This window comes from Polyodon spathula, chromosome 1, assembly GCF_017654505.1.
Source record: "Polyodon spathula isolate WHYD16114869_AA chromosome 1, ASM1765450v1, whole genome shotgun sequence".
Taxonomy (NCBI): domain Eukaryota; kingdom Metazoa; phylum Chordata; class Actinopteri; order Acipenseriformes; family Polyodontidae; genus Polyodon; species Polyodon spathula.
In genome coordinates this window covers 35,609,820-35,635,188 of record NC_054534.1, presented here as the reverse complement: position 1 = coordinate 35,635,188, position 25,369 = coordinate 35,609,820, and the positions used below count along the sequence as shown (strand labels likewise).

The 25,369-nt window shown below is 35.9% G+C and overlaps 1 protein-coding gene across 12 annotated transcripts in view; it reads left to right on the top strand.

Annotated features, from left to right (window-relative positions):
- Window positions 1–25,369, top strand: part of LOC121318004 (transcription factor 4-like) — a 177,770-nt gene that overhangs the window by 78,452 nt on the left and 73,949 nt on the right. For all 12 annotated transcript variants that reach the window (XM_041254261.1, XM_041254251.1, XM_041254226.1 and 9 more), the window contains one exon: window positions 14,360–14,421. In XM_041254261.1, the coding sequence (XP_041110195.1) occupies window positions 14,360–14,421 (62 nt within the window). The remainder of the gene's footprint in view (window positions 1–14,359; window positions 14,422–25,369) is intronic.

Sequence of the window (25,369 nt, the reverse complement as noted above, 5' to 3'; positions counted from 1 at the left end):
TGTGGGAAATGGCTCATTGTAATCTGTGACCTTGCTTCTTTTATTGTAAGGCTCATGCTGTGTGTGATTCTAATATTTATCAGGCTTTTAGGCAATTAAACGCAGAGCATTTTGGCATCCATATACAGCACAATCTAAAAATTGCTGAAACATCTGACCACCTACCACAATTAGAGCGATGAAGGTTTGATTGAATTAAAATGGTTATAAAAGAAGGAACTTGTTAAGTGATCAGCTGGTTTCCTGTCAACAGCCGCTGAATGTGTCGACCTTGTAATCCATTTGAAGTATTCATTTGTCTCCCATAAATTTGATGTATTTTTGAAAGCTGTTGCTATAGAACAGTGGCCAAATTTCCTTGTTTGTGGGGTCAAAATAAGGTGCATATTAAGCAGGTAGTAGTGAAAGTCCTTTTAATAATGAAAAGCTTACAAAGGATACAAAATATGAAAAAAAAAACCCAGATGGGAACACAACCCATTTTCACCCACAGATGTCCTCCCTGGACAAACATTCGTTCTACAGCAGCCAGTCTGTCAGCCAGTCATTAATGTATTTGGTGGGTGGTTTTTTGTGCTTGTGAACAACTGTATTGGTGGTAACATTTTTCAAACCTATAACAACTGGATACAGGGACATAATAATAATAATAATAATAATAATAATAATAGAAAAATAGTTATTGTTATGGCAGGATAGTCATAGTACAGTACAGGCTGAAGTGCTGAAGTTTTCACTTAGGAAATATGTTAAAGTAAGAGAAATGGGGATAAAGTGATTCAAATACATGAAATACAGTACAACTGAATTCACATTTGACGGGTGTCGCATATTTTCAGACTAGTATTAAGGATTACTACATAGAAATACCAAAACAGTTTGGAGTGAGCATAGGAAAATTGAGTTCCAGAAAACCTTTTTTAATAGATTGAAAATGTAGTGCCCTTTTAAAACTATAAAGTAGATCAAAGGTTGCCACTTGTGCCAGACTGTGTACATACATTTTATAGTTTTAAATCCAAGTAACATAAACCCTAAAAAATTTTAAAGCATGACTTTGCAATTCATGAGAATTAGGACAATGATTGCTGGTCAACGCAGGCATTTTTAATTCTTTTGTTGAAACCCTGTCTGTATATTTTGACAGTAGTTATTCTTCTTCTGAAAGGTTAGTGCTTTTATTCATTGACCTGCGATTCACTGGATAAGATGCTTAATGTGAAAAACTGTTCCCTGTAATTTAACCCTTCAAGTTATATCCTAGTTGAACCCTGCTATTTCAAACTTTGATAGTTCTGTAGGTATCGGTATTTGTAGATATGTATTTTTCAGAAAAAAACCAAAAAAAACAAAACATAGAAGACTGCTGTTTGACAAGTGCCTGTGTGTGTACAGTATGTGGGTGAGTGGTGGGGCGGGTAGAATTGATACATTTGATTAAAAAGGAGGCAGTTTAGTCTAAGAATATCATTTTGTGTAGCTGTAAGTGTTTTATGTGTTAACAGTGAAGCAGTGTTAAGAATGAAAGGATGTGCTTCAAGTTTGTTTGTGTGTAGTTTTGATTATTGATTGATGAACAAAAAAAAAAAAAACATTCCATAGACAAGGGAGAAAATCGGGCCAATCTAGAGAGGGAGAACATAGCAGTATATATATATATATACTATATATATATATATATATATTATATATATTCAGTCAGTAATTATTTTTGACCTATAGTTTCATTGGAAGAATAAACAAACTGGAGCCAAACACCTTAATTGTGATGCATTTGCTGAGTTTCCCTCTTCCATTGTCGGCCCTGTTCTGATGCCATATGGTCTACCATGGAACATTTAACTTGTCAGATATAATGGATTGTCCTGGAAGCAGATTTTTGCTTTGAGCGCTCGGCTTCTTTCTTGCATTTCACTTTCGGCTGCAGGCTGCAGGATGAAGGATCATGGTGCAAACATGCTGAAGAGTCGCACAGTTGATTCCCCTTAAGATGATGACCTATATGCCATGAAACTTTACCCATGTAAAGTGGCATTATCCCAGTTGCTGGCCCTAGCAGGCTGCTTGTCACAATCATTTAAGTCCTCTGGAATTTAAATAGACTGTGCAATCCAGAAATCCAATTCATAGGAGTAAATAATTAGCAAATACAAGGAAATTGTTTTGCTTTTTATTTATTGAGTTGAGATCTATAATATATACATCGGTCATTGAAATGTCAAAATTAATACCTAAGGGCAAAACCTTGACCCTTGACCATGATGGCTTGCACTACAATGCTTAACACAGTGGCTGCCATCATGTGACAAAGCTATTTCTCAATTTTAGAATCTTCTATCTCAAAAGCCATTTCAGTTATCGAATGTTTCCAGGGTGATGTGAACGCTTTGTTGATGCGATGCCCTTGACCTGTGATCTAATAGAGTCATGTGACTTTTTGACTTCCAAATGAGAAAGACCAAATGCTTTGATACACTAGCTTAAAATTTGGTGCACAGCTGTGTTTTATTATTCTCTTGGACACACATAGTTATGGGCATCATCCAATAATAAAATTATTGGTTACCAACGGTCATGCACATTTTTGGTTTTATAGTACCATTGTGTGATTGGCTGAGCAATTCAAAGCATTGTATTTGGAGTCGCGCAATTTGGATTTTATGAAACTGTTGGAGCATTTGGTAAGTAAACAAATGCACACATGGGTGTACTTCAACCACCCAATAACTTTTTTTAGGTTTAAGAATATATAAATATAGATATCTATATATTTTAAAATTAAGTGCTGTGGGTTTTTGTTGTTTTTTTCTGAAATATTTCCTTAAACCAAACCAGGTCTCATTTATTGCAAATGGTAATAAAATTATAAGAATAAAAACAACTGTTTATTCCTTAAAACAGTACAGGTTCAGACATTAAGGAATAAAGTACAGCATGGAATAAGCTCTGGAATATTGTGGCTATCATGCATTACGTAAACCACATAAACCTTTTAGCCACACGTGATTGGTATTTCTGCAGAAAATCTTAATTTTCCTTGCCATTTTCCAAGTGCCCCTCACAAATATTTATATAGTGGACTTGTTTTTGTTACGAGAGCAGCTAAAAAAAAAAAAAAAAAAGAATACTGGTACAGGTGCAAGTTAAAAAATAACATATTAAACAGCTGCCCCTTAGTTTGGAAAAGAACTAGGCCTGACTGTTAATTCCAGATGTTTCAATTCGTTTATGAAATTCTTTTTATATGGGAGAAGGGAATATGGGACTAACAAGGTTGGAGGCTTAAAACTAACACTATGAAGGTTTAAAGTGGTGCTTGCATTATCGACTGCCTTTTCACAGGAAAATTAATTCAATAACTTCTTGCAGTATGTGGGATTTGGGTTCCTCTGTTTTTGGAAAGCTGTTTGCTGCCAAATCATAGATCATTGGGTCATTCTTTTTTCTTTTAGTTTTACCACAAACAAACAGCTGTACTGTAATGTAATCTGATGTAACAGAACACCAGTAATTTAGACAAACACTATGGCTGGAGCTGACAAATAAGAATAGGAGCTATTTCTCTGCAAGGCTGACCCACTTTGTATTTGATTACCTCACTGTTAAGATGTGCAAGTTCTGATAACACCTTTTTTTATGCTCACTCCTGCAGGTGCAGTCTACCTTGATTCTCAGCTATTGCTGCCAGAGTGCATGCATTTGCTGAGGAATTATATGACTTAAACAGTTTGACTTCAAAACACGATAAAAACTTACTTACAAAAAATATCTTTCTTGTAAATTTAGGGGGAAAAAATACTTAATGAGAGTTTCAATTTCCCTTGAAGTCAGGCACTTCTGTACACAACGGTCTCAACATGAAAAAAAAAAAAAAATAGTATACTCTCGCTATAACGGCCTTCATTATAACGAACCTTTGGCTATAATGAACCTGGTCCTTGGACTCCAAATAAAAAAGATTAATATAAACACACACACTGACAACATCCCGGTCTGTACGCACGGGATGCCACCTCCACAGTGAAGTCAGCTGTTTTGTTTAATAAAAAGTATGCGCTGTGTAACTATGCATCTGAAACAATAATTTTATGTTGCAACAAAGCTGGAAACTATATTGATCATTTGGGGGAAAAAAAAGGAGTAACGCAGGCATTTCTGTCATGAATATAGGTTGTCAAAAAGCACTCCGGTTTTTGGCTTGTTCAGCGTTCGTTATAGCGTGGGTGTACTGTATTACAGGATTTTGATTTTACTAAGGCCACATTGTTTGCCAGTGTTGTTCTGTATGTTCAGTTTTAACCCCTGGAACCGTTTCTCAGGTTTTCAGGAATGCAGTGTATTTGGGAAAGGTAGGGAAAGGTAAGGAAAGTAACAAAGGTTTCCCATTTATTACATATGCTAAGCGTCTCAGAAGGAATGGAAAATGTATGACTTCAGAGTCCTGAAAGACACTTAACGTTTATTTACTGTGAAGCAGTGGTTTAACATTAGTTACAGTGGTACAGCCCTGTGTACCATATGTAATTTGGTCTCCAATGTAGAGTCAGTTGTCTAGAATAATACGCCATCGTTAAATAACATTTAATTATAGACACCTTTTTAGATATGTCTTTTATTTTGAGTTTATGTTTTGTACTGTGTCTGTGTCTAGTACTATATCTCTCTTTTTATGCTGGATGTTTAATTATAGAAGAAATCATGCTGATTTTATTTATTTGGTTAATTTCATTATTGCATACAGTTTATAATATGTGGTGTCAAAATGTATTTTTCTTGTTACACAACACTTTTTTTTTTTAAATTGCTCAAATAAACTTCGTAACAATTAAACTGACTTTTTTTTAATCATCTTTAAGACAATCTTTTCAAGTGATAAAATATGTATGAAGATGACTTTTGTTTCAGCTGGCTTGCTGTATTAGGCTATTAGATTATACTTCTAAACACGATAAGACCCTTGCAGTTATATAAGCTTCCCCAAACACAGGAATGCATATCTTTGGGTGTTCTCAATTTAAACACCCCACCCCAAAAAAACAACTCCTGATATTTTGTTGTGATGTGTGTTCACTGTTGCCATATACTCCATAAACTTACTGTACCTTGCCCACCTTCTCTGTCAAATACATGTTTTTTTTTTTTTTTTTTACATAGCTACGGGGCTGTGGGGAGAGAAAATGCATATCAGTATGAATTATCAACTTAAGGTCACTACTCACTTGTAGCAATACGTTTTTTCATCAGGTGACAAGATATTTTTGCAGTGACATGACCATTTACACATGAAATGACAAAGATGCAATGCGACAGATTTTAAAACTGACAGATCTGTTAAAGTTACTATTGACAAAATTCTGATCAAGACTGGCACATATTCATCAACATAATGTGGAAATTATGAGTGTCTTCTCTGACGTATTTCAACATATATGGCAATAAGTCATACATGGCAGGCATATCCAGTTCCTTCTAAGTGGAATGTCATATATTAACTTTCATCTCTTTTATAAGTGTGATGATCTTTGTCGTAAAGCAATGGGTATTTTTCCACGGCAAGTATTGTTTTTGCTCAGTCATTTTGGATACTGCTCCGCCCTGTTGAATCACATTCATTGAAGCTGTTCTCTGATTGCTCAATGCCCTAGCTGTCGCACGACAAAATCGCAGAAATTGGATTCAGTCTTATTTATTTCATGTTGCTGCCTTGTTGCCCAGGTGTTGCCTGTCGTGTCACTGTGGGTTAATACTGGTGGTGAGATACTTAGCAAAAGTATAGGTTCCAGTAATTTTGTTGCATTTTCTAGTAGTATTTCTGGAGTAATATGAGCGGAATATCAATTTTAGAACAATTTATTTAAAAGTCAAAAGAAAAACCTTTTGAATTTGAGTTTTATTATATTGCACTTTTTTTTAATATTAAGTGAGTAATGTGGAACTTTTTAAAACAGAAAGAAAATGTATACTGGGTGATATAAAGTAAAGATCACACACCAACTTTAATGAAGCATCAAGGTCTCAAACTTTTACCTTCATAATAGAAGTAAATATTTAAAATAAACAAAACATGCTATGAATTTTATAGTGATTTTAAACACAATACATATGCCAAAGTACATGTTGTTTACACGATGCATTGTTATGTAGATAACTGGTTAATGGTGTACAGATCAGTACAGAATCTTGGATTTCTGCGTTTTAGTAATCCTTGATGATGTGTTAGGGGGATTTTTTCATGTTTTTTAAACAAGGCATAATTCCTTTTTATGTTCATTTGTTTAGGTTTAAGTGTTTACAAAAATGTGTGTAAAGCTTCGTGAACCTCTTCAGCAGCCATTGTATTTCAGGTATTGTGAAAACAACCCAAATCCTTGCAACAAAAGGACCACATGCAAACGCAACAATCTCAAGAATGTTCAGTAACAATTTTTCATTTAATTTTTTTTAAATATACTTTTCAGATCTCCTCTTAAGGGTGATTTTGTAGAAGAAAATAAATATACAAACAAAACAAAATCCAGACCAGTATTTCATTGCAGTAAAAAAAAAAAAAAGATTTCAGCTATAATGCTATCCTTATGCCTGTTTTAGTAGTTTAGCCATGGGGCTTGGCAGTGCCACCATTGTCATTGTGCCAAAAAAATATCCGCAGCGCCTGCCGCATTCTAGTAACAGAGGGTTGTCTAAAACAGAAATGCACCAAATGCAGCGGCTTTCTTTTGCATTAATGGTTACAGCCAAATCTACCGGGGGAAAGGGGTCTTCAGGTTTTATATTTCATATTTTTTATGTTTCATATTTAAAGCTTGTCACTATTGAGTCCTTCAGTTATACCAAAATAATTGACTACACAGCATGCATTATTTTGTACTTGGGAAGGATATGTCTCATCTGTTTGGTATTTGTAGTTTAGGGCGGTTGTTTTGTTTTTAACTACACATCTAATAATCTGCCGTTAAATTTTTCTTTAATTCTTGTTTTGACTATTTAAATTAAGATTGCATCACTCTTTTGCATTTGGTTCTTGTTTAGAATTTCTTAGTGCCCCTCTAAGAAACAAAAACAAACAAACAAAAAAAAATCAGATAATACTGTACTGCATATATCTAAAAATATCATATTTTAATGATCTACATTTATTAGACAAAAACAGTTGAATTATTTTTATGTAGTAAATGTCAGATCAATTCAAGAAGGATTGAATGACTCTTGGTTTTCAGCACATGTTTAAAATGAATGGTAGCTTTGCATTTATTTCTTTATTTTTATTTATTTAATCTTTATATTTAAATGTTGAGGAATCAGAAGTTTGCCAGAAAGTTTCATTTGGGTTGTCTTTTACCAATATGCTGTATTTATTGTGACCACCAGATACAGTACCTTCATTTATAATGAACAATGCACCTAATATGATGGGGTTTTTTTTTGTTTAAATAAATAAATAAAAGTCTAGCTCCCAGTGGCTGCAGTGCCCCTTTAGTACCTTTTAGACTTTGTCAGAGTTCTGGAAGGGTGCCCATTGATGTCATGGAAACACTTGAATTACTAAGAATGATTCATGTCTATGCTGTTCTTCCATCCTCCCCCACACAAAACAGGAATAGATTTTTTTAACCCTTACTATTGAGATAAAACAGTTTTACGAGAGGTAACTGGTCGAGAAGGAGAAAATACATAATTATAAAATGCAATACTAGCACCAATATTGCATGTTTAAAAGTCTCAACAATACATTGCCTTTATCAGCTGAAGACGGAGCACTTATAAACTGTGTGCAGCTATTTTTTTGCTTTTTTTTTTCTCAACTTTAAATTAGGTATTTAAATGTGTTTTCCATGAGAGACATTTGAAAACAAAGCATAAACGCCTATTACCAGTTTCTGCTTAACCTTAAGAAATTATGAAACTGAAATCCAGGTATGTAAATACTGCTCTGGGTCATTAAGAAGCTGTTAACTAAAATTGCTTAAAAAGACCAAAGTTCCACCTTTAGAAAGAAAAATACAATAATTCTGAATGTATTTTACATAAACCTCTGAAGAGTTTCTACACAAGTCAGACCTTTTTTTTTTTTTTTTTTGTAATAAAGGCTTCTGACCCTGCATAGTGTGTGTGTGTGTCTATATATATATATATATATATATATATATATATATATATATATATATATATAGATGACACACACACACTGTTTCTGCTTTCATGATTATTGTGTGCAGCAGTGCAGAGCTGCCATTACATAGGGAGTTTGTTTCCATGCTGTATTTTCTCTAGGGTTACATCCCCACAGCCTAATCATAACTCGAATGAATGCTAAAACACACTTCATGTTCACTGTGGCTTAAAGCACTTTTACAGTTCGGTACCAAGTGGCAAGGAGACAAAAAAGGAATTATTAAAACGATGAAGATGCATTTATGTTTCAACCAACCCTAAAGTCTTCTAATACTAAATGCAATAATCCGTTTCCTCCTGCAGGCTTAAACTTTAAAATGAAGATGTATTGCAAATGTATTGCAAGTCATTCCTAATTATAAATACTTTTCTTTTGAATATAACTAAATATACTGGGCAACAATTAACTTAAAATATATTGAATCATAGGACACTGTTATAAAAATTGTGTGACTGTGTGTGTGTATGTGTGTATATATATATATATATATATATATATATATATATATATATATATATATATATATATATATATATATAACATTCAACAAAACTCCATTGTACCTAATATGTGGGAATTCAGCTCAAATAAGATATTTCTGTGCAAGGGTTTAGCACAATATCTGTCAAAATATGTATGACTTTCAGGGGCACTAAATATTACTCAAGGGATGTGTCCTTTTAAAATTTTATTGAAAGCAAATTTGGGTTATATTTTTATATAGGAAACAGACCAAAAATATGATTGGATTTTAAATTTTGTTCAAGAAATGAAATGCCACAAAAGGAATATGATATACAGTTGTAAGAACTGGTGCATAATTAGGGCTTCTGTTTTGTGATTTTCATTTCATTTTTCTCTGCATATTTGTAGCTATTTTTCGTGGCTTTTGCTTTTTATATACTGTATGAAAATATTATTTTCATTTACTTTCCAGAATGATTATTTTTCTTGTCTCTATGTATAGTAACTCTACAGTACTTGCACACTTACGTTGTACCTTCTTTCCTTTGCTGTTTTCTGCAACAAAGTCTTTATGGTCATTTACCCATTCTTCTGGGGTTTTTGTGTGAAGGCATTTTTTTTTTACATTTACCACAATTCGCAATTCTGTTTTAAATTTTCCCTATCTAACTAATAAAGCTGTAAATCCTCTGAACAAGTCTCTGTTTCTTATTGTAATCTCGTTTTAAATTTTGCAAGCTGTGTCTCCTAAAGAAATGTAGGAATTTGCTGTCACTTAGTAGCTGGGGTTGGTTTTAAAGTGTTCAGAACGAATCAGTGATAGATACGAGTCAAAAAGACAGACATTGCCCAACTGCACTGGGAAAGATATATATATATATATATATATATATATATATATATATATATATATATATATATATATATATATATATATATATATATATATATATATATATATATATATATATATATATATATATATATATATATATATATATATATATATATATTTTATATATATATATATATCGGGGGGGTTTATCCGTTTTTAGCTGTTAAAACTGAAAATCAGAATCTGCATTTAGAGGTGTTTTTTTCTTTTTTTTTTTTGTCAGATTCAGAACTTTTGAAAAACTTTTTTTCCAAAAGCTATGCATATTTATTTATTTATTTATTTGATGGGCCCCACACTGCAAATGATTAAAAAAAAAAAAAAAGACACATTGACGCCTGTAACTAAAAAATGCTGCCTCTCCCTTTAAAAGTATGTGGCAATGTTTATGAATGTGCTATGACATCAGTCTGTAAGGGGAAAAAACACATATCACATTTTGGATTGCCCTGCACAATAGGTAATTAGTGTTGGTGTAATTTGTATGTGAAAGTGGGTTTATTGTGTATCGTTTTGGAGTTGATTTGTTTGATTGAATTATTGTTTACCAACCTGCTAGGCTTGGTTGAGGGGAAGTGCAGCAAGTGATTGGCTGTGCTGGTCGTCAGTCAGCAGGTGGGTGGGTGGGTTTTGATCGAATGTCCAGCAGCTCAAAAAGATCTGCGGGAGATGGCTCAGGGCTGCTGCAAGGCCTGCCGTTTACACGGCACCTTTGATTTATAGTTTGTTTTATTTTATTTTGCATTTTTGTACAGCTTCATGTATTAGTCCTCTCTGTTAGCATTGCTGGTAACATCACGTGACCACCTTTATTTACTTTCATTTGTGTTTGTGTTAATAAAACCTGCGCGCCTGTGCCGGCGTATCAACTCCTCGTCCATGTGTCTCTCTGCATGCTTAATCATCGGCTACCCACACACGTGACACGAGCAAGACCCTGTCACACACGTTTTAATAAACTGAAGCACAAGAAGGAGGGTAATAAACTAATAATAATAATAATAATAATAATAATTTCATTGAATTCAAATGCTTGTAAGTGCAGATAGGTGTTGTATTAACATCAGCAGAATACGGTAACCCCAGTTTCATGCAACAGTTGTGACGATCACCAAACGTGATCAGACTCTTGTGTAAAAATGTAGTATTTAATATTGTACATAGCAGAACCAACTCTCTTTAATTTAAACTTGTTTTTGCTGAAAAATAAATGGTAGCAGAGGAGGTGTCTGAGTTACATGTCATCAGACTTTACTAACACTGAGCATGGGAGCTGCAGCATGCTATTTCACATGAACTGTGCACAATCAGAGGTGCAGTCACAAATTCCAGACGCAATCCTTGCAAAATATTTAAAATATAAACATGCTGATTTAATTGCAGTCATCAGCTGCATATATTAACCATTCAGCAGAATGTGGCAACAAACAAGTGAGTACAAGCATTAAGTTACTGTTTTAGTATCACTTTCACTTTAGTGTCTCAGCAAGTTGTTGTATTTTAAGCAGTTGAATATGATAGCAACCACCTTGTTTCTGAAGTGGCACCCATTAATTGGATTTGATGACCCTTTTTTTTTTTTTTTTTGGCCTAAGGAATAAACAGGAAACAAAAGCAAAACAGGCTGTGAAGCTTACTTGCTGTTAAAAGTGTTTTGCCATTGTTATTGCAAACACTTGCACAAGCAAATGAGACAATTGTGTGATGTTTATGTTTCATAACCTTTGTATCGCGATACGTATGGTGAACTGGTAACAGAAATTACAGAATATTGTATTTAGATGCAGGCTGCTGTGTTTCTATGATATCTAACTAATTGCAGTACAACACTTGACGTGACTAAATAAGGTTGAACGACCAGCAGCATTGGTTCATATTTGCAACCAATCACAGAGAATTGTGGATGGGTTTATCCACTGACTGCTGCTAAAACGAACTGGTGGCTATCCTCGTCTGAATCATCACTCTCGCTGTGTGAAGAGGTTAGACTACCGTAGTCTAACAGCTCATACAGGTACTATTGTATTGTGTTGGAATTATTCTGTTCATCCGTGATATTTGTATATCTGTGTGCAAACGACTTTGCTTCGTGTATAGCTATAGGTGACAATTACGGTAATCAATGCTGTCATGTCACGTAACCTTGACTTTGATGTTTACAACGCAGTGCACTGAAGCTTGTCGTGGTTTGAACATTAAAATAGCCCATCATGACAACAGGAGGGGCAGTACAATTTTACAAAAGTATTTGGAAACATATTTTCTATTGAAATAAGTCTATATTCACTGTCAGTTCACCACAGATACCCCCTAAGAAACGTATGTTCGTGAATATTATAAATTCATTATTAGTTATTTTCACATTGTTTCACAAGTTTCAGAAGATTTTTTTTTTATTATTATTATTATTTCTTCACGTATACATGTTATGTTGTTTTTAGCAATGAAATACAATAGTTTCAGGTATCCTGATGCCAATTTAAAAACATATTTACATTGATAGTTGAGCACTGTATGATACAAGTAGTCTAAAACAATTGCAAAAAAAACAACCATGTCTTCATTTCATTTTGCCTTTAAAAAAATATGTAAATAAGCTGCCTTGGAGGCATCTCATTTTAATTTGATGATCCCTTATTTTTATTTATGTGCTAAATGTATATTTTATCCTACAAAGTTTAAAGAAAATAGACAATGAAGTACTCATATATTTAAGATGAATGCTATCTGTAGCTATAAGTATTTTACTTTAACAGCTTTTAGTTTTAGAAGAAAATCAGTGATGTTTGCAGATTGGCACTGGCATAGAGAAAGAGTGAGATGGAAAGTGGAAATCAAAGAGAAGATGTAGTTTCTTAGGCAGAAAAGGGACTGGATTTGCAGCAGTAATCAGCAGTAAAATAGAAGCTGTGAATTTCATATTATTGAATTGCTACTGTGTAATGTAATAACTGTACTTTTTGTGTAGAAATGAAAATATAAAGACAATAAGACCATTAATTCACACAAAAGGTTTTGAAAGTAAAAGATTCCACTCTGAATATCACAGTGAGTTTCTGCATTCACTTTCAATGTGATATGAGATCAAAAATTGCCAAAGGGAAAATAAAAACCTGAGATCTTCCCCATAGCTTTGACGTTGGAAGTTATTCACAATATTTCCATACTGTCATGTGGTTACTTTATGAAAACGTGTCTATGGCCACTGTTTACTGTGAAGAAATGGCAAGGAATGAAGAAAAGAAAAAAAATACAATACGTTGTCAATGTTATGTACTATTTATTTTGGGAATAAATAAAACAATGTTTAACTTGAACTGCTATCCGCACCTGCAGGTCTGCTGGGAGGGACTGATGCTTGTTTGTTATTTTTCTTTATCAATAGTTTGTGTTAGCCCTTGAAAAAAAAGTAAGTTCGGTTAAGATTGGATTAACTTGCTTTTATGATTCACTACACTGCCATTGTGTTGCCTGTCTTTCCCTTGTGGATTACAAACTAAGGAAGAATGAAGATTTTTTTTTCTTGCTGGATGGCTAACTTGGATGTTATTTTTTAAAATCCGCATATTTTTTGCTACTGAGCTTGTAGTCCATATCTTCTATTTTTTTTGTTTTTGTTGTACTGGACGATTGCTTTAAACAAACGGAACATTGCAGCCTTACGGACAATTAATGAATGATTAATGAAGTTTACATGTACGCTATCCAGTTAATATTATTAATTCTGAATGAATTGTTTGTTGTGGTTTTGTTGCATTGAATTGCGCGCGCTTGCCTGTGCAAGTGCTGCGTTTGTGTTTTTTGATTGTTTTTGCAAGCTTGATTTCATGTCCCTATTGGAGTGCAAATAGTTTTTCTTGTGTTAAGCAAATAGTGCAAGGCGTGTGTTTTCTTCGATGTCGATCAATCCTTCAGTTCTTAAATATTTTAGATGTTCTTCTTCTTCTGGTTAATCTATAGGGCGCATTCCATCTATTGTTTTTAGATTATTAGCGCACTCTGTCTGTAGTCCTTTCTCTGTCTTTATTTAAAATTATTTATTACTTATAACTTCCCTTTTCCTGTTTCCTTTATGTATTTCATCAGTATATTTTCTCTCTTCAGTCACCCTTTGCCGATTTCCGATTTATGTGGTTTTTTTTTTTTTTTTTCCTTATATCGGTGCACCCCTACTTTCTAACCAATAACTGTTTACTATGGATCCCAGGGGCGGGTTCAGTGTGAATGTTGACAAATCAATGGCTCGGGAGGGTGGGAATGAGGAAATTCATAAACTGACAGCTTGTGTTAACAGTGAAGCAGTATAGCTGTGATGTTTTCATATTCCAAAGATTGTTAACTTTAACATATTTTTTTTTCTCCATGTACACACGCGTCTGGGTTGAGAGGAGGTCAGTCAAGAGTCTGAACGCTTACGTTTAACATTCAAAGTGGCTAAGGCTATTCAGAGGAACAAATTAAAACTTTTAATTAGGACAGTGGTTTTGTGTTGGAAGGAAATAAATATGTGTGCATTTGATAGTATTTCGCAACAAATTCCTTTTTTGAGGATCCCTACAGAAAAAGTATATAAAATTCAAGAATGCTTTGGTTGCTTGCATACTCAGAACTGTTTTCCAATATATAACCTTGGCAACGTAGTGGGCAGTGAAAGCATTATTTATGTTTGGCATTGCTGTTTAATCCCTAATAATACCCCTTATTTCTGAATCGCTTTCCTGAATCCAGCCAACCGATAAATGGGTAGAATATATAACATACAATGCATTCAGTTCTACTGGAAAGTGATTTTCTCCTGGTCTCACAATTAATTTTTTGGTTTTCAGGTAAAACGGAGAGAGGAACATACTCTTACGGAAGAGAGTCAAACTTACAGGGGTGCCATCAGGTGAGCTAAACATAAATCCACATTCAACTTACTCTCAGCTAACTAGTAGGTGCTTGTGGCTGTCTGTAGTCAGCAACAACACTGACACAATCTATGTTCCAAGTGTGCAATGTGAGAATGATTGATTGATTTGTGTTACAACTATATGTACCTAACAAACTTTAGTCTCATTTTTATTAAATATACTTTCCTGCTTGTCAGTTTTCATTGTTATGCATTTTCTAAGGTGCTCTGTGTGCTGTTGCTGCGGGGCTATGTATTATATTGTTGTTAATTGGCGGATGTTAATCCTACTCTTAAATGGCCCATCAGCAGATGATTCAATCTGTCGGCCAAAGATTCTTGTCATTTATGAAAAATGATCACCATTTTTAATGAATCTCTTTTGACAGCTGAAACGATTAACCCTTTTATGGATGCTGAATGAATATGATCATAAGTTTTTTAATAAAGGTTACATTTTAGAAATAAATAGGAATTGTTTAGAAATTTGAAGTAGCAGTGCTTGTTTACGGTGGATTACCACTGCTCCCTTTCAACGCACCAATGTTTTTTTTAGTTAATGATAGCGGTCCTCAGTCTTTGTAGGTCTAAATCATAGCAGTCCCTGTTATTGTTCCACCAGGGTCATTTGGTATGCAGCTCTTTTGCTGGTTATGTTATTTATGTGTTTTGTTCTGCTGTTTGCTCTTTGTCCGGACTTGACACCCATTACATTTATTGTATATACTGTACCATTGTTTCACACCTCCTGTCTCTTCACTTTTCTACACTTGGACCACAGTTAAAAGACTAATTGTTGGGCAGGAAGCACATGGTTTTTCTAAGCTTTTAAAAGTACACTGTGAGTTACAAACTGGACAGCTGGATTGCCCCTAATTGGGATTGTTTGGGGTGAAACGTTTGATGCTCATTACCTTTGGTAGACTAGAGCTTTGACAACCCCTCAATATTATGATTTATACCTGCAAGTCTCTAAAGTTTATGTGATATTTTCTTATCCGATATGTACAGTCATATTCAACTGATCTGATTATAAAGTAAAAACCATTCTGCAGTAACTACCAAAAAAAGAAGAAAATTGGAGAAGGCATGACTCCAGTTAAAATACCTGCCTCGTCCATCATCAGATCAGCTTGCACTAAAGGCCTAGTCTTTATGTATAAAGGGACAATGAACTTTCATGCTGAGAAAATTGGTCAGTGAGAGGTATGTCACATGCTGCTTGCCCTCACACCAAGTGGGCTGACCTCCCGCACTTAGAACAATACGTCTTCCTGATGCACTGCTCCTAGCCTCTGTTTAGACCATCAACAGCCTGTCAGAATACTTGGAGATCCCAATTCCTCACAGCTCAGGAGCCATACTGACAGTTGCTGCAGTCTGGGGTCTGGACTGTTCTATCTGTCTGACATGAGAAGATCCCAGAGTAGAGGGGTGTGAATCACTTCTCCCAGTGAGGCAAGTATGGAGGTAAAACTGCCTTCTGTAGAAAGCCGTCATGGACCAGTGGTGCCAAGGAGCCCCTTGTCATTGTGGAAATTAATGTTCAGCCTCAACTTGTAGGAACCTGTCTGTTAAAGGGAAAATCAAATCACTTGCTGTAGTCGCAAACACCAAACTTTCAGCCCCTTATAGGCCAGTTACCCTTATAGCTTTCTTCTTGCTATCAGCTGAGAGCACTAACTGTCTGGTGTTAGTGTTATCAAAGTTACAGTGCGTTTGTGTGTAAGAGGGGTATTAATTACAAAGAGATGATAGTAAACACTTCCCCAGTATTAGTACCAATGAACCTGAAGACAAAGATACAAGTGTGAAAAAACATTTGTGTTTCTACATTTGCTCTTACAATTGAATCAGTTGCCCATCACTGCTGTTTTATTTACTTGAAACAAACTTAAAAAATAAATAAACAGAAATAGCAAATACCCATCTGTTAGCTTCATTCAGCTTCTTTGAGAATGGAGGTTTTTCTGTATTTCTACTTAGAGTGGTTTACCACCAAAGTTATTTCTAGTGAAGGGAATGCACAAATGACTGTTTTTATTTCTGACCTTTCATTCCTTAGCCAGATGTCCTTGGATGAGTTTTGGAACCTAATCTGTTACCATCACAACCTTTCTCTATTTCATACAGATTCTGCTTGCTATCTGTTCAGTCAAGATATGATAGAACAGACTGGATTTATACCTCCAGAACATATGATAGTGATGGATGCAAGGATCCATCATTCTCTATTTTAAATTATTTTATTTATTTTGACAGCATCGGACAACTAGAGAGCATGGTGGCATTGAGATTTTGGGCTAAAGTAGCAAGTTTGTTACTTGTGACAATATGTTGCACATCTCTGCTGGCTCAAGACAAGATTGCCACTGGCACACCATTTTCCCCTACTGGGGAATTAATTTATAAGCATAGAACCTTGTCTTTTTTTTAATTTAGTAGTCACAAATAGTTTTTATCATTTTCTCCCTAATTTGGAATAGCCAATTATTTTTAGGCTCAGCTCACCGCAACTACCTCCTCGCTGACTCGGGAGGGGAGAAGACAAACACACGCGGTCCTCCAAAGTGTGTGCCGCCGGTCTATTACAATCTGCAAACCTACATGCAGCCACCTCAGAGCTACAGCTTTCAAGGACAATGCAGCTCTGGACAACTTACAGGCAAGCCTGCAGGCGCCCGGCCAGACCACAGAGGTCGCTGATGTGCAGTGAGCTGAGGACACCATGGCGTACCTAAGCCGCCACCCCCTGGGAACTCCTGTCCAGATTATAGGGCGCATCCTGCACTCCACGCAGAGCGCCTTTACCAGATGTGCCACTCGGGAGCCCCATCTTTATTTTTTATTATTATTTTTTTTAAATATAAATGTTCCCAGTGTTTTAGATCCTATTACCTCATCTGGTAGGCAATTCTGTGTATTTATAACTGCAATAAAATAATAATACAAAAAAACTTCTTACCCTCTATTCTAAACTTGCTTTTACTTGGCTTCTACTTTTGTTCTTTTGTTCTTTTCGTGCTAAATTTGTAGTGTCTTGGGTTAACTTTAACTATACCATTTATGATTTAAAAGATTTCAATCAAGTCCCCTTCTTTTTTGTAGGCTTAATGTCGTCAAGTCCAGGGATCAGCCTAGGTGTGCTTTATGATAGTGGTTTTCTGCTAGTGTTGCCATTTTGTGAGAACTATGGAGACAGTCTTGATTGGCATGCTGATCAGTACTACCACTGCCGAGGGACAAGCTTGTTACACTAGCATGTCACATTTAGATATCCAACCTACATTTTCTTTACATCTGTCTTATAATACAATTTTAAGGTTAAAGTTTGGGTTAGTTTTAGGATTTCCACATTTCAACTCTTAAAAAACAAACAAAAAACTTTTTTTTTTTCCTTGATTTTCACAATCGACATATGATTATTGTAAGAATAATGTTAAACAAGGAGGATTATGTGGCACCAAGAAATCATTGCCTGGTAAAGACATTCTGCTTTCACCACTGGAGTTAAGCCCAGGGTAGAGAGTGCCTTAAAGTTAGTTACTGTGTGATGGCAGTTCTAGGCCGCATCACAAAACCATCATTGCAACTGGCACTAATTGGAACATAATGGGTCAGTCTTCACTTGGAGCCCAAGGGATGGGGAGCAATGGGAGGAGAGAGTTAGCTTAGAGCTGCAGAGGGACTTTATTAATCATTTACCCAGCATTAGGGCTGTAAATCTGTATTTAATAGAGTCAATGTCTAAACCTTTTGTGTGAACAGTCATTTACCAAAAATTACTAGTATTTTTTAGTTGTATGTGTTTTTTTTTGTTGTTTTTTTTTCACATGTTATTACAATACAGTGGTGAACAATATAACAAAATGATGTATTAAACATTTTAGTTATCACCTCTATTTACTCAACTCTAAAAACTTGTATGTTAGACAACAATCAAATTACAAATAAATACAAAATAAATAATTTATTGGTCATAATCTACAATAAAAACTACTACGTAGCTCCTTGCTGTTGTGACTGTTACTATTACATGTTTTAGGCAATTTTAGTACTATATAAACATGCGTTTTGGTGGTATTTTAAAGCTAAAGTTTTAGTTTACTTAATTTTTTTTGTAAACAGTTTCTATTTTAAGCGGTGTCTCTTTTTGTAGGTTGTTTTGAATAGACATATGGAAAGGTTGAAATCGAAATTCAGTGTGAGGATGAAGGCAGAAATTCAGAACTACTGTATTGTCAGCCCCCGACCTCTACCTGACTTTGGAGCTCTGTTTTCACCTTTACAGCTCTATCCTCCTGCACAGTAATGAGTCCCAACACAGCAAGGGAAAGAAACCACCCAGCAAATAGCACTGGAACTGTCCACCAGAAATATAAACAACAGCAGGAGTTGCCAGATAGACCTAATCCTAAGAAAGTGAATGCTGCCAAAATAAGGAATTATACACAGGCGTAGCGCAATGCCGCCTGTGAGTTTCGGACAGCTGAGGTCTTTCAAACTGCTGCAGCGTTTTGGGATGTATTTATGCCCCCACAGTAATAGTTGCCTTATTGTTTGAAGATTGGATTTAAACAACAACAACAAATACATTGAGTAAAATAATTCCCATTTTAAATACAACTCTCACTTATGTATATTTATTCAAAGTTTGTGTTAAGTGGTCAAGCTTAATCAAATTCCTCAAATGACCATGTTGGTTATTGAAAGTGGCTTCTCACAAAAGGCACCTTCCTTCACATCAGTGTTAAAAATGAACTTGATAATGCAAATGTAACTGGTATATACCGTAAAAAAATGTGGCTACTGTATATATTAAAGGTTTGAATTAAGTATTGATGGGCACTTTGGGTTACATTTGAGTTTTTTGCGTTGCATGGGGAGAATATAAATGTCGGTACACAGTGATGTATTGTTCGTTTTTGTTACTGAATTGTTCTTGGCTGACTGTCAAGGCCAGCAGAACACTGTGTATGAGCAAGACAAATAAAGAGAATTCAGTAGAAAAATATACACAAAGCAACCAAATATGTCCATTCCCATGCTGAAAAACATTTTACTTCACAGTTTATATATGTCTTTGTCACTATTCAGACTAAATATCATATATATTTTTACTGGGATTCATTTATTTTTCTGTTAGTACTTTTTTCCCTGTATACAGTTATGAAAATAAAAATATATTGATTAATTTTATTCTGCCATGACTGTTCAATACTATAGTATGATAAGATAGAAGTGCAACATGTATGTGAAGTGAAATAGCACAATTTAATTCTTTGTTTGACACATTTTCACACACAAGCATCCCTTTGCTGTGACGGACTGTTATCGAGTAAGTGATGTTGTGCTGCTTTTAGATTTTGGCAGACAGTCTAAGTAGTCCTTCTTTTTTGTCCCTTGTTCATTAAGGATAATCTTTGTAGTCTGTTTCCTGTTTTTGATATTGTTTAAGGTCTGTCATACACACATACTGTATATATTCTTACAGTCCAAACTGCAATAAATCTTTACTCTGTTTTGTTGCACTTTGAGAACACCACCTCCACTCCTCCATTTTGTTGCTGAGATGATCTCTTTTGGTTTGTGGGATTATCCTCAAGGCATTTTGCCTTACCGTTCTACATCAGGCTTGGAAAGTTCGAGACCCATTTTTCACCTTTTAGTAACAGACACGTTTTGGTTGGCACGTGCATTTCATTGTTTTTTCCCCCCTCTCACTGGCAACACATTCACATTGATCACATTGAACTGCTTAGTTTTGGAAGGGCTGCCTTTTATGCATTTGTTTTCTTAATTTACTTCTGACAAGGATAGCATTGGATAACACCTGTTAGTGATCCTTAATGGTGTGATTTGAAACAATTAAAAACTGTAAAAAAACAAAATGGTACCTTCAATAGCACTACATGATTTGAGCTCATTTTCTAGCATTCAACCCTAAGCAATATTTCTCTTTTTCTTTAAGATTTAAGAATTATTAATTAAAAGCTGAATAATTAATACAAACAACTGAGCCGAAAAAAATAGTAAAATATGAAGAGGATCCTTATTCATAAAGCATTAACATGCAGGTGAATGTGAAGAACTCTGCACTTTCTGAAATGTAAATGTGTTTTATGAATGTGAAACTAAAGGTTTTTTTACATCATTTTTTTTTTAATATAAGTAATCTAATTACTAATAACTATTCTATTGACATTGAGCTAAAACATTTTATTTTTTTGTTTTCTAGTTATGGGGCCTGCAACAATTTTGCCTTAGTAGACTGATTTAATCCAGAAATAAAGACCATTGCACTGGAATATGTCTTCTGTGAAAGAAGAGTACTGCACATCCTACAGGGTGCATCTCGCCTAATTTATCTGGACAGGAATCAGCATTCTAGAAATTTACAGCCATTCCGCTGTGGCGGAAACATCTTTGGAATGTGCTTGTGAGTGTTCAAGGTAGGAGGCTTGGGCAGCCAGCCTCTCAGTGCGTCGTCCCTAGTGTAAAGTCTTAAGTTCCTGTGGTGGTTCACTGCTTTGTATCTGATTACTGGGGAGGGTCAAGGCGAAGGGCACTCTCCTGAGAAGGGGAATGCTGACAACATCCTGCCTTGTAGCAGAGCGTTGTGGTGATTGTACTTGGAGAAGCCTTTGTTTTCATTGGCCACTGCTTCTGGCCAATGGGGTTTTGTAAGGATGTGCAGGCCCACTTGCCCCTTGCATCCTGCCTTGTCGAATATAGCTTGGCAGGATTTGCAAAAGGAAACGGAAGGCGCTCCCCACAGACAAGCCCTTCACTTAGCAGGTCTTTCTAAACTTGTTATGTCATCCGTCAGGTGCGTTGGTTTGGTTATATTTTCACAATGCTGATAGACATACAGCATGTTTCTCCTGTACTCTAAAAGAGGTATTGGATTGATAGCGCTGGAGAAAGGGTTCCTTTTGTATTTGTGCAGTTCTCTCTCTTTATTTTGACTTGTACATAAAAAAAATAATAATAATAATTAAATACTAGAAACAGCAAATTAGTCAAGGGCTTTTATACAGGGAAATGTAGGACTTTTGCAATTTACTGTCAACATGGCTCAACAGTAAATCAACCAAATCACTTCATCGTCGAGTATTGAGGAAGCACTATAGTTTTAAATCTACCTAAAAACGCTAAGGGTTTGATTGCACAGTTTTCTTCAAAAAGGAAAAACGCACCCACCACAATCGAGACACATCAATTGGGCTTATAAGTAGTTGTTAGTTTAGTTCATATTTGAATATTAATAGGTGTTTGTTAGAATTTTTTTTTTTTTTTTTTACTTCCAGTACTTCTGTTGCATTGTGTGGAACATAAATCAAAGGATCGTCGTGAGTTATGCGATTGCTGTTTTGTGATAACACTGTGTAACAATTTTTTTTTTTTGGTTCCTGGGTAGTAAGTGTTATTTCCTAATTGCTTATGCCTCAAAAGTATAGAAAATGACTATTATTCCCCACAAACTTTGCTTTTGTGACCAGGACAGTGATATTTTGAAATGTACCTATTTTCCAGAACATTCCAGATAGGTTCAGTGCTGAGTAAACTTGGAGTAACTTCTAGAACTTTCCAGTAATATAAATAGTAGTATAAATACAGGGGCCTTGAGCCCACCAGTTCAGTTTAGTTCCAGTTGCCTAAGTGGATACATATCTGCATTTTTCTGAGATGGCATCAAGAGGCTGCAATGGTGGCATTCCTGATGGGTCTCCAAGGCGGTTTTACCAAGTTTCCCTGCTATCTTTGCCTCTGGGACAGCAGGGACACCAAGGCGCACTACCACAGGCAGGACTGGCCACAGCGGACCGAGTTCTCTGTGGGGAGGAACAACGTCAAGTGGGAGCCACTGGTGGACCCCCGGAAGGTGCTGATGCCACCACTGCACATCAAATTGGGCCTTATGAAACAATTTGTCAGAGCTCTAGATAAGGAGTCGGCAGTTTTCAAGTACCTTCAAGACTTCTTCCCTAAGCTGTCGGAGGCAAAGGTCAAAGCCGGTGTCTTCGTCAGACCACAGATAAAGAAGTTCCTGGAGTGCAATGAATTCCCCAAGAAGCTCACTAGTAAGGAGAAAGCGGCTTGGAACAGCTTTGTCGCAGTGGTTCAGGGCTTCCTGGGTAATCACAAGGCCGAAAACTATGTGGATCTGGTTAAAACTCTGGTGAAGAACTACGGCACAATGGGCTGTAGGATGTCCCTCAAAGTCCATATTCTTGATGCTCATCTTGATAAATTCAAGGAGAACATGGGAGCATACTCGGAGGAGCAAGGTGAGCGCTTCCACCAGGATATACTGGACTTTGAACGCTGCTACCAAGGACAGTATAACGAGAGCATGATGGGAGACTACATTTGGGGGCTGATTCGTGAAAGTGATTTACAGTATAATCGTAAATCCCGAAAAACTACTCGCTTCTAAATCTTTTGTAGTCATTTTTGTATTACTTTAGTATAAATACATGTTAATTTGGATTCATATGTTGTTTTTTTCTGACTTTATGTGAACGAAAAGACACAAATTCGCCCGTTTTCTCATTGGAAATAGGTAAATTTTAAGATATCACTGTCCTGGTCACAAAAGCTAAATTTGTGGGGAATAATAGCCATTTTCTATACTTTTGAGGCATAAGCAATTAGGAAATAACACTTACTACCCAGGAACAAAAAATGTGTTACATAGTGTAATGTCTGTTAATTATTAATGTCTGTGATCACACCTGTTTTATAGGGAACTGTGGCAGAGCAAAGCTCTGCCCTTTTTAAATTGGCAGGGATGGGGTTAATTTCCCCTACCTGCCTGGGTTTATTATGTTCAGGTGGCTGGGGTTGATTAAATGATTAACTTAATTAACGATCAATCAGCTCCCAGCCACCTGACATAAAAGGAGGCCTCTGCTTCTCATTTGGGAGGAGGGAGCTGAGGAAGCAGGTTGGTGTTTGTGGTTTTTGTGATTTGTGAATTCTACATCCAGTGAAGGCATTGCCCAGCCTGGAAACCTTTATTTTTGTAAGTTTGTTTTTTGTACTTTTTTTTGTGTTTAAATCCCTTTATTTTGCCCTTGTGCACTTTTATTTTGTGTTAATTTATAATAAAAGTATATTTTTTTGAACTGCAGACTGTCTCTGGGCCTCTGTCCACTTGCCAGCCTGCCACAGGAACATTTAAAGTAATCCCAGTATTGGATCTGAACAGAAGGGCCCTGTTGCTATGGAGTTGTGATAGAGATCAGCCTTCAAAGCCTTAACGAGTCCTGTTTTCAAAAGATCTGCCAGTGGGGTCTTACTAGCTTGACTAGGTGCCAACAAATTCATGAAGCTCCACAACTAAAATTCAGATAACAGTCTGATGGCAGTGATAACATTTAAGGAGGGCAGCCCCGTCCTTATGAAAATCTTAAAACAAATCCCTTTCAATTGACATATACTTGTATAAATGTATGTCAGTTTGAGTTCAGAGCAACACGTTTGACAGCAAGACAAAGATACCTTATAGGCTGATACGTACTAGTAAAGCTAGTGCTGATGTACAACACGTCAGCAGCATCTTTTTGACATTCAGCCTTTTCGTGGGTGTGATTCTGGAAACTTTGTTTTTGGGCTTGCTGGTTGTCTTCATAAATCCCACTTGGATAGAAGGAATTGCAATGGGGATGCTGAGCTTGAATCTCACTGCTGAAAAAGAGGTGGGTCGCATCTATGATTTAGCATTTCCAGATGATGTAGTACTGTCTGTTTTTAAAAGTACAGTAACCCGAAGTTTAAAAACTACTTTCTTACACCATAGGTATAACAAGATTCTCAGAAGTCCCTTATCACTTTACTTTCACTTTTGATGAAACCAATTTATCCGCTACCTAACTGTAAATTCACTTCCTGTAGGACGGTTATTGGGCTTCAGACTGGCTTGCAGTCTGTTGGGTTCACCAAGTCAAAAGACTGGGCAAACCTGTGAGAGTATTACTGAGAGTTCAGGAAGTGATTTTGAAAGTTTTTACCCATTAAGACTTGAAAAAGACAGGGCTACATGAACACCTCATTTGCCATTTTTGATTAAACAAAGTGAAAAAAAAAAAGATTTTAAAGTTTGCAGTTAAAGGATATATCTAATGATTAGCAATGGTCATATAAAGGACATATGAAATATCTTGCTTCAAATGTAGACGTGTGAGTTCAGAACTTTTACATGGCTTGAGTTAGCTTTGACCTAAAAAATAAAAACAGGGCAGGGGTTTATTGTAATTAAAAGAAAGGGAAAACAAGCCAAAGATTTGATATGTTTCATAAGGCATACTTCTATTTATAAACTGTGTATGCAGTTTTTTTTAATTATTTAATATATGTACACGATTTGGCAGTGTAACAATGGATTGATATTGTTGAGTTTATTTATTTATTCTTGAACATGTGTGTAGTATAATGTTAATTTTCACCAGCTGCGTTCTAGTTTGAAGATCCACTGTATGTATTCCCCAAAGCCAGCTTGTAATAATTTAGACACATCTGCCATCACAAAACAAGCATATATATTGTAACGATCTGTGCATTTGTGTTGTACGGTACTTCTGTGTATGTGTGTTTTCGTGCTGTGTGTGTCTTATGTTGTTCCTGTTGTTTGTAATTGTGCTCCTTTCCCCCTCTATTTCCCGCCGTTGTTTAACTCTATGTTTCTGTGTGACCCTAGCCTGCGCACAGGGGCATGTTCTTTGTCTCCGCTGTGATTGGCCCTTCCCACTGTATCAGTCATGTAGTGCGTGGCCTGTGTCTCCCCTGTGATTGGTCCCATCTGCAAGTGACTGTGTGTTCACATGTTCAGTGTGTTCGCATTGGCCCGAAGTGTGCAGCTGAGGACCAATGGGATGTATAAGTTTTGAATAGAGTAGCGAGGGGTTGGGGTTATGAAAGGCGCTGCGACGCCCTGTTGTTG